Source organism: Galeopterus variegatus, unplaced genomic scaffold (assembly GCF_000696425.1).
Source record: "Galeopterus variegatus unplaced genomic scaffold, G_variegatus-3.0.2 Scaffold730, whole genome shotgun sequence".
Lineage (NCBI taxonomy): Eukaryota > Metazoa > Chordata > Mammalia > Dermoptera > Cynocephalidae > Galeopterus > Galeopterus variegatus.
In genome coordinates this window covers 305,483-326,016 of record NW_007726841.1, presented here as the reverse complement: position 1 = coordinate 326,016, position 20,534 = coordinate 305,483, and the positions used below count along the sequence as shown (strand labels likewise).

General features: G+C 40.0%; 1 protein-coding gene across 1 annotated transcript in view; it reads right to left on the bottom strand.

Annotated features, from left to right (window-relative positions):
• The window catches only part of PTPRT (protein tyrosine phosphatase, receptor type, T), a gene marked incomplete at its 5' end in the record, with an annotated part of 369,542 nt that overhangs the window by 191,118 nt on the left and 157,890 nt on the right, over window positions 1-20,534 (bottom strand). Inside the window, 2 exons of the mRNA XM_008571855.1 lie at window positions 857-893; window positions 18,115-18,388. Of these exons, the coding sequence (XP_008570077.1) occupies window positions 857-893; window positions 18,115-18,388 (311 nt within the window). The remainder of the gene's footprint in view (window positions 1-856; window positions 894-18,114; window positions 18,389-20,534) is intronic.

The following is a 20,534-nucleotide window of genomic DNA, read 5'->3' as shown; positions in this document are numbered from 1 at the left end:
TATATATCTACCTACATTACAGCTTTCATCTCTTTGAAAGCAATCAGTAAAACTATGTATGCTGTCAATAAATGCAGGGAACAGAATATAATTTTCCAATGTTGGTGTGTGTGTATGGGGTGGGGGGCTTCTGTTAAAATATCAATTCTGTAACAAAAAGATGAATCTGATTTCTAACCATTCAACCTTGTAATAGGTTAAATGATAACAAACCATTCATTGATTTTGTTTTTTAAGAAGAGTAATAAACAGAAGCACGCACCAATTGAAAGAGCCAGGCAATTCAATTATAATTAGGAAAACAAAAGTGATGAGCCTGAACAAACCTGCCTCAGTTTTGGGGATAAATGTTGAAAAAGCCAACTACATAACAATGTTTGTTTTCTCATCACTAAAGGCACCAATACTAATAGCCTCATTTTTGAAAACCCTGTACCAATTGAATATAGTACAAAACCCAGAAGATATATTTAATAGATATGCTTAAAGAAAAACACCTACATAAACATAGACCCAAATCCAATGAAAATATATAGCAGAAAAATAATTGAGTAAATTTATATTCATCACTCCACTGACTAATGTACAAATCTATCCATTCATATGTCCCTCCTGCCATCCATCTATCCACCTATCCGCTCAGTAAATGTGTTTTGAGCTCTTATGATGTTTTAGGCACTGTGTTACTAATAGGTGCCCTAGAATGTATGACCTAGATGCAAATGACCCCAATGAAAATAACAATTATTTCTTGTTTTTTAGTCATTGTTGCCTAAGCTTTCCCTGTATGGCTAGAGAGAAGAATACTTAAACGGCTGAAAAACAGCTAAAGACAGACAAGGACATGCCAACATACCTTTTGTAGCCAGACGAACACAGTTGATTTTGGTCTCCTGTAAACAATGAAAATGAGACACTAATTAGTGGCAGGTTATATAAATTTGTTATGTAAAAAATATACATATCTATTTGCATATATATGCATGCATATGTATTTTTAATTATAATTTTAAATTTGTCCTTTCCATTTTTCCCTCATTGAAATCACCTTTTAATTCCAGTTCTATATTTCTTCTCAGGCTATGTACATATGTTGTTTCATTCATTTCCTGGCTCCTCCCACCTCGTAAACCTCTTCTACACACAGAACGACTTCATGAATGTCAGATACTGCCCAGCACCCAACAACTGTAACAATAACACTTAGTGGGCACATTGTGGTATACAGTATGCTTCATTCAGTTGCTTGAGTCAGCAGATGGAGCAAGGGCATCCTTGGCAAACTTTGTTACCAGCAATAATGCATCTACCTGCACAGACTGAAGGGGGACTTAGCAATAGTCCAATCTATATGAAATGTGTAAGAATCAAACTACGAGTTTTATGTTCAAAAAGTCACTTTGGCCCTGAGATCTCTGGCAGGGACTCCTCACAGTCTTCATGAATAATGTGTGTATGTGTGTAGCAACAGAATCTTTACTGGGTGAACCATCTAGTTATTGTTGGCTGTTCTGCAAGTGAACTGGATGCATAAATTTGTGATGTTGCCGGCATGTAGTGGGGTTACCGAAGAGTGTGAATCATCTCAGTCTATTTGGCTGGATCCATTTCCCAGGAGACTCTGGAGCCCCAGTCAAAAATTCCAGTTGACTAAATTTTACCAACATCCATCTGAATGCAGTCTAGCAGTAAAAAGAAAAAGCAAAGCCTGCAAGTGTGTGAGTCACCAAACCAAAAATCTCTCAAGAATCCAACACTTATCTTGCTGCTCTCTCACAAGTTTGGCTGGATCCATTTCCCAGGAGACTCTGGAGCCAGTCAAAAATTCCAGTTGACTAAATTTTACCAACATCCATCTGAATGCAGTCTAGCAGTAAAAAGAAAAAGCAAAGCCTGCAAGTGAGTGAGTCACCAAACCAAAAATCTCTCAAGAATCCAACACTTATCTTGCTGCTCTCTCACAAGGAGCCTCTGCATCTTGAAGGCACTTGTGTAAATCAGAATAGAAAAGGTTAAGATGCAGTAATAAGACCCAGGAATGTCAGTGGCTAAAAACAGCAAAGGTTTATTTTCTACTCAAACTACATGCCCAGTGTAGGTGTGGCTGGGTCTGATGGGTAGTGGTGGGGGTGGTTGAGAAATACTCTCATCGCTGTAATCACTCAGACACCAAGACTGGTATATTCATTTTAACACAGGGGGAAAGAATGCTGAAGAGTCAAGCACTGGCAATCAAATCCTTCGAATCAGAAGTAGCACTTCCACTACTATTCATATTTCATTAGCTAGAACCATTAATGCCATGCCTAATTTCAGTGAGGTGGGGAAATAGAATCCTCCATGTACCCAGAAGTAGAGAAGAAATGGTAATGTCCACAGCAGAGTCTATTCCATCTATGCATACCTCTGAATGCTAGACAGTGTCACTTTTATTAAAACCAAGTATGACTCCCCATAATTATCCCATAACTATACCTAATGGTTTTGATTCTGTTCCTCAGACTGCACAGAAAGTCTGCCCTTGCTTGTGGAGCAAAGATGTCTGGACATTGAAAGATAGCTCTCAGGGTCATTAACATCCTTCTCCTTCGGCAATTCTTTGTATGATAATAGTTCAAGTTTTCCAAGGGATCCATCCTAGCTACTCGTCCTGGGACATCCTCCACTTTGTCCCTCTTAATGTGCAGTGGCTAGAACAAGAAGCAACAGTCTGCATGGGGTCTTGTCCGTACATAATTGCCTAGATGAGCTCTATTTTCCTTACTTATATTGGGCTTCTGTTAACATAGCCAACATCCTAGTTTCTCATCAACCTCCTTCAATGAAATATAAAAAATTTTGCCGTATCCAAGTTCTACAACGTAAATGTGTTTGTATTTTTGGAACCCAAGTACAGAGTCATATTTACCACTATTGACTTCTATCTTCTTTAACTGATCTGATTACTACAGCCTATCATCATATTCTCTACCAGCTGCAAATTCTTGAAAATATTTTTTCTCTAACTTCATGCAGATCATTAATGTAAGTAGAGACCTGGGAAATGCCAATGGTAGAGCCCTGTGCCATGTGCTAGAAGTCGCCTCCCAGGTTGACATTAATCTGTTCATCAGAAGATGAACAAAGATTCATCAGAATCTTTGAACTAACTAGTTACTAATATTTTCAATTGCCTATTCATTCAGATCTCCTCAATTGCTCAATTGCTTATGCATCATATATATATTTTTTCATAAAAATAGCTTGAGGACAGTGCAAAATTCATTTTAGATACTGAAATTCTGTTACTACATTTCCCTAATCTACCAGCCTAAGAGATGTCTTAAGGAAAGAAGATTGTGTCAACATCACTTATTCTTTAGAACAAGTGTTTCCTTTTCTTTTTTTATGCTGAAAGTGTTCCTTTTTAAAGCAAATAATTGTCTTATTTTATAAAATAGAAAATGCAGAAATGTTTAAAAAAATGACAAATCATGGTTTAAATGTATGAAGTACGGGGCTGGCTGGTTAGCTCAGTTGGTGAGAGCATGGCCTAATAACACCAAGGTCAAGGGTTTGAATCTCTGTACCAGCCAGCTGCCCCCCCATACATATGAAGTACTTATATGAGATATTAATATGAAATTTTAAGCATATTATATTTCAAGAAAATGTTTTTAAAGAACATACCCGGAAGATGAAAAGAAGGAAAAATGATTGAGAAAAAATGTGAAGATAAAGTAGAAACAACTCTCTTAATGTGATGTCCACAAAACGTGTCGCAAACAAGTTAAAACTTGCAAATGATGATAAAAGTGAGCCAACTAGTTTTTGTTTTCCTGTCTGGAGAAAGCAAAGTTCTTTAACTCATGTTGGCTTCTATTTATGTGCTTTGGTTTAAAGAACCTTATTTGGTTAAAAATGTATGAACTCCAGAAACTAAAGAACACCTGCAAATAGTGGCGCAGTGTCACCATAACCATCATTGAGAAATTACAGAGAGTGGGAGAGGTGCCAAGATACTAGAGATGGTCACAAGGATCTCCAACTTCATATTAATACAGATAAAAAGGATTTTGCAAATGATATATTAGGAAACTTGACAATACTGTGCATGATTATTGAATATAGTAGTGGACAAAGGTTTGATGCGTCTACTGCTGGGGTAATTTGTAAATATATATCTAGACTTTAGAAAAATTCAATCTAATCTCTCTATATCTAAGAATCTATTCTCAGGAAGTAATCTTGAAGGTAGAAGAAGCTTTGTATTCAAAGATGTTGGTTCCAGTGTTCTTTATAAATGTGAAAATCAGGAGCAATGTACCTGTCTAACCACACAAGCATGTTAAAGAAAGTTGGTGTCGGAAAGGAAAAAAATTGCATTTTTTGTTCTATCTCTACTATACCCTACTTTTAGGTCTACAATATATGCCGGGACAGTACAATATAATTATTTTTTTCCATCAAACCTCACTCACATTCTACTTTCCACTCCAGACTTAAAATCTGCACACATGTATATACCTCAGGGTAAGACATAATGTCTTTACTGTTGTGCTTCTGTTGAGACCTGCTTCTACTCAAGGCTCTACAGTGCTGTGCGAAACTGTCCCTCTGTGTGGCTCAATTTCCACTTTGGCCACTTTGGTGGAGTAGGCAGGTCATTCTAAGGTTGCTTCAAGTTCTCAAATGCTGAGTCTGGTTTCAGCTACTGACAATATTTCTGCTTTCAGTACTCTGTCTTCTTGATTTTTAAATTAACTTATTCCACCTGATCCCATGCAAACAAGTTTTATCTTTTTTCTTTCTTTTTTTTCCCCTGTAAGCTATCACCTACTTTATTTCTCAGAATGCCTAACACCTGCACCTACTTATAACCTGCGTTTTTAGACTAGGTCCAGTCTGACTCATCAAATAATCCACCCATCCATCCATCCATCGATCCATCTTTCAACTATTTACTGAAATTATAGGATGCCCTGCTAGTTGAGATGTCCAAGGCATCAAATGTTTCAGCAGTGTCTATTTATCATCCAGAAGGATTCAAGTTATGTTGTGCTCCCACCCTGATCAGCCCTAAGTACCTGAGTAATACATGCAATTCTTACTCTACTGCCCCATTATACTCCTCATTTAATAGGATGGAGATTTAACCCTGGTCACATAGTTATCAAATAGTTTTCCAAGTTACCCTAACTTATGCCTTTGTCTTCTCTAATACTGAACTTCCCCAGTTAATATGATGGGATTTAGCCCTGACCCCAGAGTTTTTCCATAGTTTACACAGTTACTTTGGCTCTTGCCTTAATTTTCCTCTATGACTGGGCTGGAACCCTGAGAACCTACTTAATTCCTTGTTCATTTGGTCAGCAAACCAACATATATTTATTGAATGATCACCATGTGCCAGGCATTTTGCTGGGTTCTAGGGTTACAAGGATGAACAAAATAGATCATGCAAACCTTTGGGGGAGACGAACATTAAATGCCTATTCTTTCAAATAAATATCTAATTACAAGTTTAATAAATTACAAGCTTAAGAAACACTGTGAAGAAGTGCTTCTTTACATTTGTGTAAAGAAGGTGATGTGGAGTGTGAGTGGGAAGGGAGATGGTTTACTGCTTTGAGAAAGACCATCCAACCTGACACATGGAAGGTAAGTAGGAATTAGACATATTAAGTGTTAAGGAAGGGGGTGCCAGACTCAGAAGCAAATAAATATCTAATTACAAGTTTAATAAATTACAAGCTTAAGAAACACTGTGAAGAAGTGCTTCTTTACATTTGTGTAAAGAAGATGACGTGGAGTGTGAGTGGGAAGGGAGATGGTTTACTGCTTTGAGAAAGACCATCCAACCTGACTCATGGAAGGTAAGTAGGAATTAGACATATTAAGTGTTAAGGAAGGGGGTGCCAGACTCAGAAACAGATGTGCAAAATCCTGAAAGTGGGAAAGTGCATGGTGCAGTTGAAGACATAAAGACATAAAGAAGTCGGGTATGGCTATAATCATAATGAATTACTCTGGAAATTATGGGAGATGAAGATAGAGACATAAGCCTGGTAGATACTTTTAGACTACAGAGTTTTGATCTATATTTTAAGAACAACAGGAAGCCATCAAAGAGTTATTTAAGTACGAAGAATAAAATTTTTGGATTTACGTTTTAAAAATGTGGAGGCTGTTACATAAAGAATATTCTTACCATGAAGAGGAATTAGTTGGTGGGAAGAGGATGGTGGTGTAGACTAGCCGAGAGAAGGTGGTGGTTCGGACTAGGAGAATGGCTGCAGTGACCCTGCCCCAGCCTCCCCTCCCCTTTGGAATGCATATTTCAGACTCTGACTCCAAAGCTCTTCCAACCCCACCTCATGCTTATGGATCAGTCTGGGCTTCTGGTACTGACACTAATTGGGTCCTCAGTCTAACCTTCCTGCAAACTGACTCCCCTGACTTTCTTCCATTGCACTGATATCTAAGCTCTTGTTTGGCCTCAGTGGGACTCATTCACTTATCACGTTCCTGAAAGAACCACTAATGAAATTTAAAAAAAAAAAAAAAGGAGGTTCCCTTTTCTTAAAGTTCCCACATTGCATATTTTGTCTTTCTTATAACAACGTTATGAGGTGAATACCACAATGTATATTTTTTTACTCAAGGGATAAGATTAAATAACATTTCCCAAGGTCATGCAGATTGTAAGCCAGGCTAAAATACACAGTAACTTCTAAGCAAGTGGCTTTTCTCCCACTGAGGTGTCTATAAGCAAACATTCCTTTGCCATTGAGGTCAGATGCCCTGCTTTCTTGGATTGTGTGTAGGCACACAAAGATAATGGGGCACAGCTTTATTTTGGAAAACAAGCTAAGCAGTTGTGATATAAAGAAATTATGTTTTGATGCAGCATCTTGAGCAATCAGAAGATCAGTAATGGAAAATGAAGCAGATAGGCTCTGGAAACGTTGAGCAACTAAGAACCATTAGAACTAGATAACATGGTAGGCTCATCTTCTGGGAATGCATGAGGAATGCCTTTTAAGTGGTGATAAGGCCAGAAGGGCAGTTATGCTCTAGGAAGTATGCATATTGGAGCCTGTAGACCCTCAGTCACCAATAAGAAGAAGCAAGGTGAAGCCTCAGACTGCAGGGTAGCTTGCTGCCTGTGACTCGCTTTTCCAGCTGGGCAGATGTCTACCACCAACCTTACTAGATCTTCCTGGAAGACATCAGGCTCCACTTCAGGCAATAGCCAGTGCCCTAAGCCATACTCTAGGGGAGAAGATCTCAAGTAACATGCAAGACCATTCAGAAGACATACAATCAAACTCAAATGCTAAACATTTTCTTTTAAGTGTTCTTTTGTCAGGTGCTGACACTATTGCCTCAACTCATCAACTCTCTGAAACTCCCTTCAATCAGATTGTTCTCTTCAAGGTCAAGAAAAACTTTCATAAGGTCAACTTTAAAAGTCATCGTCCAACCCCAACTTCCTTAATCTCTCATCAATATTATTGAAACCGATCATTCCTTCCTTGACCTGTTTTCTCCTCTTGGCTTTGGGTCATTCCACTTTCCAGGTTTTCTCCTACTTCACTGTTCTTTATCCATTTTTTGTGCTAGTTATTTATCCTTTGCTTGACCCTCAAACATTGGAGTGGCCTGGGCTTGGTTTTCTGTCCCCTTTCATCATCTGTATTCTAAATCTCTCACTAGGAGATTACAATCAGTCACAAGGCTTTGAATAGTAAGTCATTACAACTCCCAAATTTCTGTTTCTAGTACTAGTATTCCTGACATCCAGGCTCATTTATCCATCTGCCTACTTGAAATAGTCACAATCAAATATAGTCACAAACCTCCAAAATAATTCTGTTTCCCTCTGCCTGGAATGTCTTAAGATCGTCACCACATCAGTTTCTTTTTCTGCCAAAAGATGGACACTGAGCAATCTGTAAGCTACCTTCTAATATTACATTTTGCACCTCCCATGTCTCAGCAACAGGACTTTGAGGCTATAGATTAGCTGTAAAAATTATCCCCTAACTGGGATGTCAGAAGTGTGGTTCCTCTGGGTCTCATAAAGAGGCACTTAGACTTTCCCTTAGGAGCCAGAGATGCCCAGGTCTGAACCAACCTAAGCCAGGGCTGTCCTTCACGCTTCCCTGCACAGCTTTTATCTGACCTTAACAATCCCTGTTCTCCACAAGCAATCCTTTGAGCTGTAATTACTAATTGATGTTTGTAAAGTCTTTGAAATTCTCAGGTGACAGATGTAATCAAAGGCCAATTTATTAGGATAATTGTTATTAGTACAGCTTCTCATTATTTGTTGATGTTAACATCAGGGCCAGCAGGTGTTTCAAGACTGAGCCAGGGATTGAGGCTGGCCATGTCTGGCATTAGAGAGAAAAGTGTGGGTGCATGAGGGATTTGGGATCTTTTAGGGATTCCTGCTCATTCCAGTACAGCCATATTCTTCTACAAAGCCACTTTGTAGGGCTAAGACCCAGCCTAACGCAGGGCACTAAATGCACAGGACTGCCTAACTGCATTTTTGCATGTACAAATTCAAACCCAGCTCAGTCTCTTGTTTCTAGAATGTGCTTCGGCAAATCATAGCTTCTCACAGTCTTGGCTTGCTTGTGTGTTAAATGAGAATAAATATAGTACCAATTTACCCTTGCTGTGGTTGGAAAATGTGTTTGAGGCAAGTAATTATGGATGTGGGAATAAGTTAGAAGACAAGGGATGGTTGGTATTCAGGATTAGGATGGTAGCACTGGAGATAAGAGAAGTGTATGGATTGGAGAGAACTTTAAAGTGTAAAATAAGTAGGACTTGGTGATGATTAGACATAGAACGTGAAGGGTCTTGGGCAACCCAGATTTTAGTGAGATAGGAAAGACTTAGGGAAAATTTGTAGGGATGGATGAACAATTGAATTAATATCATTGCCTACTATTTCCACGCGTCTCTTGTAGGCTTGGTTCATGCCAGTCTCCTCAACTCTGTAGCCCCCAAAATTGAGTTTATGGGTTTGCAAAATTGAGTGCCATGATGTGTAAGATGGAACTTGATCCAAATTCAGCTTCTAGGAAGGGCTTGCAGAAGAATTGTCCCACTTCTCCACTTGTCTCTCTATGAGTACAACATTCCCAGCCTCCCTTTGAAATCTCACTCCCTCTTCCTCCTTCATGCATCCAGTGAGCTGACTGGCATCTCTGGACACCCTGAGCTTCACTGATTTTGTTCCTCCTCCCTGAGTTCCCTTTTTCCACATCATGTCCACAGTCTATTCAAATTGGATTGACAGGTAAAAAAGTCTGTGCCCCCATAGATTTTGCTTGCTTTTTCCTCAGTGGTCCTCTACACTCTGCCCCATGAATTCCACCTGTGATATTCTAATGATAGCTGACATTGAGTGTATATTGCACACCAAGCACTGTGATAAGCATCTTAATGCATTTTACAATGTAATATTTACAAATATTCTTCTAAAGTTGATACTAGGGGCAGCAACATCTTCCAAATGAGGAGACTCAGAGAGCTTAAGTCGCTTGCCTAAGATCACATTCGCTGGTCAGTGCCAATCTATGCAATATAAAAGAACCCATGTGAGGCATATTCATTAACAATGCTGAAGGGAAACAAACTTGAATATCCATTAATCTTATTTAATAGTGTTAATTAATAGCACGAATACCATTTTACGGCACAAGAGACAGACAAGAATCTGAATGCAAACAGCTCCATTCAATTCTCATATTTTATCCTTAGATTTCACAGAATTGAAATAGAGGAGATTAACTGAGTGTTTGAGAAAAAAAATGTTCTTATTATATTGACTGGCATCTCCTCAGGGCCACTATGTAAGAATACATGTAATAAATCCCTCTTTTAATGTCTCTCATGAATATTATGTATGTTTCCTTCTATCAAGTAACGGAAGCTATGCAAACCTGCCAAATGTCCCTTTTTTTGCCTTGGCTTCCAGGAAGCTCAAGAGGTACACATAATTTTCCATTTTGTTAACCACCTATACTAGGCCTCTGGTGCAATGTTCCCCTTTCTTCTACTGTAAGATTCTTGAGCTAATTTTAAAATTTTATTTTAACTAAATATGTATATATACATGTTTTTATATATATACATATGTACACATGCATGCATATATACACATGCTAAAACATTTATGTGTATATTCATATGTGCCAAATATGTACATTACACATACACACACACACACCTGCATGTACACATATACTGAATATACATATATATTTTATATACATATATTCATGTCAGCAACTGTACCTTCATTTGAAAGGTTCTTAGGAGTTTGCAAAGATTTGTCACATCTGTTGTTTACTCTTACAAAGGTCTCAGCGAATTTGGGAGGGCACATCTCATCCACATTTGACAGACAGGAAAATGAGGTTCCACAGGTAAGTATTCAGTTCATGCAGTTGAGAAATGTCAGAGCCAGCTCTTAAACCCACAGATCCAGTTTACAAATTTAGAGGTTTCCCTACATTTTTACCACTTAGGGACAATTAGTCCAAACTTCATGGGGACCCTCACTTCAGAAAGGCCTGACAGAGGCAGAGACCCGCTATGTGCAAACTTAAGCTGATCTTTCAATGAGGCTTTTTAAGACTGAGGTCTAAACCTATTAATGGGCCTCAAGGCCCAGGCTGACAAGATTATCAGCTGTCAACATTTGGGTAACCTTCATCTCCTTCTCCAAATGAGTTTAAAGTATATTCGCATGAGAAGGAAAATGTTCTTGGTCCCTCAGGTCTCGTACCATGATAATAAAATCTGTAGGAATTATAAGTGAGTAAAAAAATAAATTAGCAACCTGGGAGAGCTCATCTTGGTATTTGTACAAGGTGACACTCAGGGAATTTCTCTCTTACCCGAGGACAGAAGTTGGAGCCCCAGTAGAGCTCCAGCAGAAGTTCAGAGTTTTTAAGAGCATGCGATAAGGCTCAAATGATGGAATGGAGGCCTAAATGTAGAGATGCCCAATGGGTGAGCCCTAGGAGACAGAATCCACCGAGGGCTTGGAAGGAGGCTTAGGCAGGTTGATGGGGCAGTTTTTAAGAGCATGCGATAAGGCTCAAATGATGGAATGGAGGCCTAAATGTAGAGATGCCCAATGGGAGAGCCCTAGGAGACAGAATCCACCGAGGGCTTGGAAGGAGGCTTAGGCAGGTTGATGGGGCATGGAACCTAGGCACTGGTGACAGTCAAGAATGAAGAATGGGCATTTACCAGACCAAGGCTTTCCACAGTGGTTACAGAAAGGTTGTGATAACTCTGGGTTCCAAATGTCCAGTTCAGGTTTCCTCTCTACTTCCACAGGGCTGCTGCAGGGCTAATAATATCCATGAAGGTGTTTCTAATATAGGACTATGGTGACAAGTCAGTGGAAGTTTATGCGGGGGCCTTTGGTTCACAGTCTTCTGTTTACCTTGGCTCAGCCACTGATGGGTGGTACAGATCTGAGGTTTGCTAATGCCTCTCAACTACACTCCATGGTAGCACTGGAAGAACCACTGCCTTTCAGAGTGGAACAGTGGCACAATAAGAACTAGACATTTTCTTACCATACCTCCATGGAGGTAAAGAGAAAAAGCTGCTCCTAAAATCCCTCCTTCAGTATAAAGTAATGGAGGCTCCATGAGATTCCAGGGGACTTCTGGCAGTTCACTCGTCCATTGACAGAAATGGATTCACTTTGTGAGACCAACCAAGGAAGCAGTATAGGTAAAAGCACCTCGCTTAGTGTCTGAGACACAGCAGGTGCTCAGTAGCAGGAAGTCCTCAGGACTTGTGATAAGAACTGCACAGGGTGCTTCAGGAGTAGGTCTGGATATTATGAGAATTTGAAGGGAAAGGTTAGTTATTATGGGGAAGTGTGGTAGTCACTAGGGATGTACATAAATATTCCAGTTCTACTTCTAGGCATGTGGTTAGAAGGTGCAGCTTCATTCCTATTGAAGTTAAGTATGGCCCCGTGATTAGCTTTGGCTAAAGGAATTTGAATGTACTGTATATCATTTAGTGTAGAAACTTTTAGGGACAGAGCTATCTTTGCCACATTTTTCTCTCTCTGACTTGGTGATTGTCTCAAGGTGGACTTTCCATCAGCCTGAGTCTCTGAATGACTCTGATAAAGATATTTTTTTTTCCTGGTAATCCACTGAGATTTTGTTGTTTGTTACTACAGAATAATTTAGTTCATAGAAATTTTCTTATAAACCCTTGACGGAATATCCAAGACCCAAACTTCCATGCAATTTCTCATCTGGTCTTAACTCTAACCTACTTGAGCTTGGGACTCTAACAGCTACTGATTCTGTGGTTCATCTGAACTTTTCATATGTGACATGTGAATAGTTACAGAACTAACAAGAGAATCAGGAAATGCAGTGGGAAGAGTGGTACAATGCCCAAAAGATAAAATCAATTATGTCAAAAGATTCAGCAGGAACAGATGTCAGGCTTGTAACCATGTAACAGAAGTTAAACTAAGAGAAATAAAGCCTGGGGTGAGCTACGTGTGAGTCAAGGAAGTCAAAAGCTGGGACATACAAATGGGTCCTGAAGTCCTCCAAGGTTGGGAAGATATGTGCTTCTATGTAAAGCCAACTGGACAAATTGAGATTTGCCAGGTAAGGATGCTCCAACCCCCAACCCCTCAGGAGAGGAGCCTCAGGAAAACAGCGAAAGGGAAAAGAGAACAAATATTACAACTGTGATGCTGTAATATGCTTTTATATACATTGTCTTATTTATTCTTCCCAAATTTAATCATTAATCACACTATACATCTTGAGGTATTAAGCAAACTATTCAAGTTCACATAACTGAGAATATTCATAATTCAAAGCCAGGTCTGTCTGATGTCCAACTCTCAGTTCTTTCTATCTCAACATGACACAGAAAACCCAACCATCTGCAAGCATTCTTTAAACAGTGCTTGGACACAACTAAACATATACTCTTTCAATTCATCCAGTGGCACACAATTTCCCTAATCCAGCCCTACCTAGGTCATCCCAACTATTATGTGATTACGCTGCAAACATGGCAACACTTTCTATACAGCACCTGGCTTCCAACTGCTCTCAAGAGCTCAAGGAATATGATATAGAAACTGAAGCTTTAAAAATGAGGAGGTACTAATTCTGCAAATAATGAAGGAAAGAGAGATTCAGGTAGAATAACAGCTTGAATAAAGGCCCCAAAGTGAGAAAAACATCTTGGAATATTACATAAATAATGTCTTAGAAAATGTTCAAGATATGAGAGGTAGTTAAAATGTAGCAGTGTTGTCTAACCATATCTGAAACACAGTGTGAGGTTCTAGGCATCCCTTTTTAAGGAGAACATTGGAAAAAAAGGAGTCCATCAGAGAATAGAGAAAATGGATTAAAAGGGTCTGGAAATCATGCCATGTATGTAGCAGTGTTGTCTAACCATATCTGAAACACAGTGTGAGGTTCTAGGCATCCCTTTTTAAGGAGAACATTGGGAAAAAAGGAGTCCATCAGAGAATAGAGAAAATGGATTAAAAGGGTCTGGAAATCATGCCATGCGGGAAATAAAAGAAGTAACTACATGTTAAATATCAATGAGAAATGGGTGGCCAGGGGTGGGTAGTTGGTGCTGTAATATTTTCTTTGAAAGGCTAACATGGGAAAGAAAGATTTGATTTGCTCAAATCAATACAAGTGTCTGAGAGGGGAGAGTTAAGGAGACAAAATGTGGATTTATGTAAGGAAAAAAGTTCTAATAATTTTACTAGCTTCACAAAAGACTCACATTCCTTTCACTCCAGAGAACTGCAGTGATCAAGATGAAGTGATATAACGTCCTGCCAAGCATGCCCTATTGGAGATTTCTTTTTTGGCTTCTGTTCTAGACTAGATGACTCTTCAAAGTCCATGCAACTCTAACATGCTATGGATCTATAATACAGCTTTATCCAAAACAAATGGTTTCAATATGGCCTGATTCACAAGAAAGATGGGTGCTGGGAATTCAGTACCAAGGACAGTGCCACCAGCAAAGGGGACTATCCTTGTTACCCTTAAGAGAGCATCAACAAGTAATGGGATATTATTAACCAGACCGAAATTTCCAACACTAGTGCCTGTGAACAACTCACACTTCATGAAAATGCCTGAAAGGACTCTGAGCACCATGTCTTCTAATGCTCATCATATTGGAACTCTCTATAGTGTCTATAGGGTTGGATTGTAACAGTCCCCATTTGTAGATGACTGTAGAGTTTATGAAATGTCTTTATCCTTATGCTAATAACAGCCAACATTTAACGACTGACTTCCACATTCTTAAACTTACTGATTCACTATTTGACACATTATTTCACGTATTTATTTATTTTTGGTCTCTCCCCCACCAGAATATAAAGACTATGAGGGCTTACTGCTATTTTCCCAGCACTCAGAAAAGTGCCTTTTTGACATATAGTTTGTACTTTATAGATGTTTCCTCAATTAATTAATCATATGTAACTCTTTTAATAGCTTGCTTAAAGTCACACAGCTACTAGGGTTTTGTACATAGGCAGTATGATTGTAAAGGTTGAATTTGTATCCTCTCCGCTGAATTGACAATTAGCCATAGAATATCCATATATTCATAGAATAAAGATATCTGGACCCTAAAATTCTCTTACCCTGATCTGAGTAAAATTTTCAGGTACTGTAGAGAGGAATAAAATTTGTTGATAGTAAATTATTCAACCTGGTCCGCAACCATCTTGCAACAAATAGCCATTTTTGCCTTCCTTTAATTTGTTTTAGATTAATATAACTTTGTCCCATTTTTAGTTTTTAATATTTTAATGATATAGGGTTGCCAAATTATGGTTTTTACTTGACCAAAGCCATTTTTCCCTTTTATGAGAAAAGCACCCCTTTTTTCCCCATCAAATCTAATGCTTTTGTCTTTTGTCTTATTTTATAGTTGCCAATTTTGATGTTTCCTTACACTTTCGTTTGTTTTCCTTATTTTTCTTTGTAGATTTATTTATTTATTTTTCTGGTTTTTAAATGATAGCTTGGGATGTATGTTCTTTCTAAAATTCTCAGTATCAAAAATAAAACAGTAGTCATTTATTTCCTCTTATCTAACATGAGAAAATTAGCAGATTTTCATTTACACTGTTCAATCCTCTAACACTTTCTCAGTTTTTGTTGACATAACAGTGAATTATAGCCCCAGATCACAATTGTTAATTTTTACATTATGCATCTCCTCTTTAAGTAATTATTTTTTACATTAACCTTCTGTTTTGTAATGTATTTAGAGAAATTATTTAGCATTAATGCAATATTTAATTAGTTTCATGCTCACTGTGGGTATTTTTTCCCACATTTCTCTATTCTTGATTTCTTTACTTTGATTTATTGCTCAGTCAATGGCTCTTTGAATGATTTATTAGAAGCAGGGCATATGGGAGCCCCTGGATACTGAGAATGTCTTTCTGATGTATTTGCAAAAGAACAACAACCTGGCTGATAAGGAATTTGTGGGTTATAACACTTTCTCCTCAAAAATCCTCCAGGCTTAAGCGTATTGTGTGCTGCCCTTTACGATATGGAGAAACCTGAGAGGGGCCAGGCAGATGTTTTTCAGACTGAGGATGACTTTTCTGCTCCAATGACCCTTTCACCCAACTCTTTTTAGTAAAACTTAGTACTAAAGACAGAAATTTGAAGCAGTGTGTACTTTTTCCTTTGCCAGAAAAATACAACACTCTCAGTGCCCAGCTCCAGCAGCTTTTTCTCTTTATGTTTCTGGGAGGCCAACTGCACCCCCAAGGCACCTGGAAAAGCTCTCATCCAATTCCACTTTTGCTTGTGTCTTACTACTGGGAATCTTAGTTCCAAAATGCAAGTACACATGATGTGGGATGAAGAGCATAAGTGATTAACTGGCCATGTTCATCTCCAAAGCAGTAGTAGAAACTACTTCAGAGATAAGGCAGCTTCAGAGTGGGGAGACTGCTTTCTCCTCAATGGCAAGCCCCCATGTCTTGAGGAGGGAGGTCTACAGTGTGATGTTTGGAGAGCCAAACCTCCAGCAGATTTTTCACACCACCTGCTGTTCTGCTCAGGACCAACCATGCTTGGGTTGGGGAAATTCTTTCTGGGGTAAGTTTGCCAGTTTGGGAGGTTCTTGGTCTGTCGCTAGGCTTTATGAGTATCTCAGTGAGAGTGTGCTAGAAAGTGAACTAAGTGAAGCTACTTCTTCCCCTTCTCAACATTAAAAACCAACCACATCCCTTGACATGTGCCAGGAGCAGAAAAAAACTACACCTTCATAGAGGGTTGTGCTGAGCTAGTAAACTGACAAGCGTGGAGACCTGAGAACAAGATGGACCCATACATGCTTCTGTCCATCTTTATGTCTTCCTGTCCAACACATCAGAGTGTTTCATGCAGAGGGAAGATCAGATGGACAGGTGGAAGGCAATCTGGCTAGTAAACTGACAAGCGTGGAGACCTGAGAACAAGATGGACCCATACATGCTTCTGTCCATCTTTATGTCTTCCTCTCCAACACATCAGAGTGTTTCATGCAGAGGGAAGATCAGATGGACAGGTGGAAGGCAATCTGGCAGCTTCTCTTTGTAGTTTTATACTCTGTGAGGAGTGTTCCTTGAAACAGTAATAAATGCAGATCTGAAATACCAAAGTGGAATTTAAATGTGTATGTGGACATTCTAAATGTTAATTAGTTTCTCAGTCCAGGTTTCTCACCAGGCAATGACTGTCACTGACAGTCTAAACTCTAGTTGGCCACCCACAACCTGCATGGGCTGTTCCCCACACACATCACCAAATCTTGCCTTTGTCTCAGGCCTCCCTTCTCCAGTAAGTGTCTCATTTCTTTAGATACACTGCATAACAAGACAGACTCCCATATGTTTCTATAAGCTCTTGGAGGTTACACACTACATAACCTTAATATGAATCATAGGGCTGAGCGTATGTCAGTGCTCTGTTAAAATGTGGCAACCTGAAGTATATCCACAAAAGCATCCTGCCTGGCAAATACAAACTTGTGTCATAAGAAGGACTAAAGATACTTAGCTTGCAGAAAAGAATACCAGATGAGTGTGTTTGCCTAGAAGGGAAGTGAGGGTAGGAAAGATCTTATGTAACTCAGAAAGAACCATCCAAGAAGGTGATTGCTTTGGTTCTATATGCCCCTAAGAATGTGGACCAAGAACAATGAATAGCAGCTACAATGAAAAAGATATTTAAGTAAGTACATCAAAAAGCTTTCTTAGAGCCATGGCCCCCTCCTCACACCACCCCAAGGATTAGCAAAGTGAGCTCTCTGTCATCAGAGGTATGCAAGAATAAGCACTAACCACAGTTAGCTGTAACATTGAAATATCAATTGAAGCACTGTGTGTGTGTGTGTGTGTGTGTGACGGGAGGGAGGCATTGAATGACCTTTAAGTTTCTTTTCAGCCCTTTGATTTTGTGATGTTGCAATCGGCACCACTCCTTGACCAAAGAAATATTTGACACAAAAATTGTAAACTTGTCTTTGGGGCACCCCCCCATCCCAGGTTTGAATGTGACTAATGGTAGTGATAGAGGAGGTAGTATTCAATGACCAAATAAAACATGCTTGGTGCATCCATAGATAGCAAATTGATAGGTATTACTATTACAGATAAAGAAATTAAGATTCAGATAGACCATGTGACTGCTCAGGAGAAGCACCTTCTCCGTACTCTAATGCAGGAGTCTGCAAGCTTTTTCTGTAAAGGGCCAAATATAGTAAATGTTTCAGGCTTTATAGGGCATACGTTCTCTGTTGCAACTGCTCAGCTCTACTGTTAAGCCTTAAAGTAGCCCAAGACAACATATAAATAAATAGGCAGTGCTGTACTAAAAAAAAAAAAAAAAAAAAAAAAAAAAAAAAAAAAACTTTACCAAAACAATTTAAAAAGGCATGGGGCTGGATTTATCTCATGGGCCTTTAGTTTGCCAAGCTGTCCTCTAAAGCCATCCTACCTTCTCATCTGAGAATGGGAAAAACACAAACAAGGCAAGGAATGACCATACTTACTCCATTGGCTTTGCTGAGTGCCTGGAAGTAGATGCTATAGCTTTTCAGTGGGGAGAGAGGAGGGTTCCAGTAGCCATTGTATGTCTTGTTGTCACCTACTGTAAATGGCTGGGTGACAGGCAGGTTGGCAGGCTTCAATTCAGCTGCAAAGTAATGCAGAGAATCGAGGCTGGAGGCGTTCCGATAGCTCACAGGCACTGAAAAGCATTCAATGATGTCAGCTGCCCTCCGTGACTTCTGAGGTCGCTCCTCCTTGACAACCAGCTGGTAAACGCTGGACAGGAAAGAGGAGAGGCAAATGAGCAATCTCGGGAGGGATGAGCTTGTGAGTTCTCATGGCATCAAAACAACTTCCCCTCCATGGTAGCATCATCTCACTTCTTTATACAACGAAACTTCCCCCTGAGGTTTAGATTGTTCAAACCTACTGCTTTGCAGAACTTGATCTCTATTTAGATATCCCAAAGCCAGTTCTCATTGGAGATGTCCAAAACTCAACTCAGCCCAAACCCTACAGACCTGCCTGCTCCTCCTTCTACATTTACTTCATTAGTGAAGAATATCATCATCTGTCAAGGGGACAGATCTTTTTTTTTTTTTCTTTTTGTCTTTTTCCATGTCCGGCAATGGATCGCAACCCTCAGTGTCGCCCCCGCACCGGACCGGGACCGGCAACGGGATCGCAACCCTCGGTGTTGCCCCCATGCCTCGCTCAACCAGTGAGCGGGAACCGGTCTGTATGTGGGATCCGAACCCTCGGCGGGAGCGCTGCCGCACCTGCCAAGCGGCGCACTAGCGCAGTGTGCCACCGGGCCAGCCCCAAGGGGACAGATCTTGAATACAGGGCTCACCCTCAGTTTCAACCTCCTTAGTTCTCTCTTCACCTCCAACCAACAAGTCCTGTTGACATGACTGCAGCAATGCTGCACCTGCCCCTCCCCACTTTTCTCCTCCCACTGTTCATGCATAGGTTGGGAAATTTCCACCTCCTACCTGGGCTCAACTGATCTCTTTACCTTTAACTTATTTGACCAATTAATTAGTCAATCCATTGATCTTCCTAAGAATATAGCTCTGTCACTCTGCAAACACTTTCATAGGCTCTCCACTGTCCAAGTTCTACAATTTGAACCCCTTGTCCTGGCATTTAAAGCCCTTTGTCTTCCTTCCGGTCTTCCTTTCAGAATGCCTTCTCATGATGGCCCCCTCATTCCAGCTGCTGCAGACCTCATGCTATTGCACAAACATCTTTTGAATCTCCCCCCATGCCATCACCAGCTTATGCTTCCTCTACCAGCAACACCCTCCCATCCTGCTCACCTCTGCCTATGGAAGCCTTTCCCTGAAGGCTGAGCCTGTCTTTCATCTCTTCTATGAAGCCTGTCCAGGTTTGCCCAGTCTGGATGAGTTATTTTCCTCCCTAGTTGCCTTACAGCTCACCAATCACTATCTGCTTAGTTTTGCAATAACATGAGATGGGACTACTGTCTCACTGGCTAGACTGTGACCTTTTAGAGAGTGGGAGTTGAGGCTTAGTTATCTCTGCATCACCCTCCCCACATACATTCTATCCAGAAGGATGCTTGACACATGGCAAGTGATCAATGAATGCTTGTTCAAATGAATCAAATTGAATTGAATTAAAACTGAAAGCAAGCATAAAACAACTCCAATCAAGATAAACAATGATCCCCTGAGCTCCTGTCTAGTGACTTCACATCGTTCCCTTCAACTTAGAAGGATGTGAGAAGATCTTGGTGTGTAAATAGAGATGACAAAGCTCTTGTTATCAACTGGATAACAAGTGTGTAGGCTCTCTTTGTAAAAATTATTCCAAAGTTTGTGAATTGGATAACATTTTTCCCATCTCTGAATGCCACAGTTTATACTTCTTTTGAATAAATGTTCACTTCTTTTAGAAGAACTTTACTACACAGATCTCTGGGATCCATGATCTAAGACAGAAAATCAATTACCCAAAGAGTGCCCACAGGAGACTTCTGTGAATTAAGGGGTGGTTACAGCAGTGGCCCCAAATCCATCACCTAAAGATGGCTTAGTGAACGGGGACAGGGTTTATGAAAATGGAATGTGGTGTAGGGTACCATCCTTCAATTAGACTATCCACTCAAAGACACTTGATTAAGAAGCATAACTTGGGGCCCGGCCCGGTGGTGCACTGCTACAGTGCGCTGCTTGGGAGCGCGGCGGCGCTCCCGCCGAGGGTTCGGATCCCACATACAGACTGGCCGCTCACTGGCTGAGGCGAGGTGAGGGTGCAACACCGAGGGTTGCGATCCCGTTGCCGGTCACGAAAAAAGACAAAAAGGAAAAAAAAAAAAAAAAAAAAAAGAAGCATAACTTGGGTAAAGACAAAGGCACAGGACTATTTTTTTTTTTTTGTCTTTTTTTCCATGTCC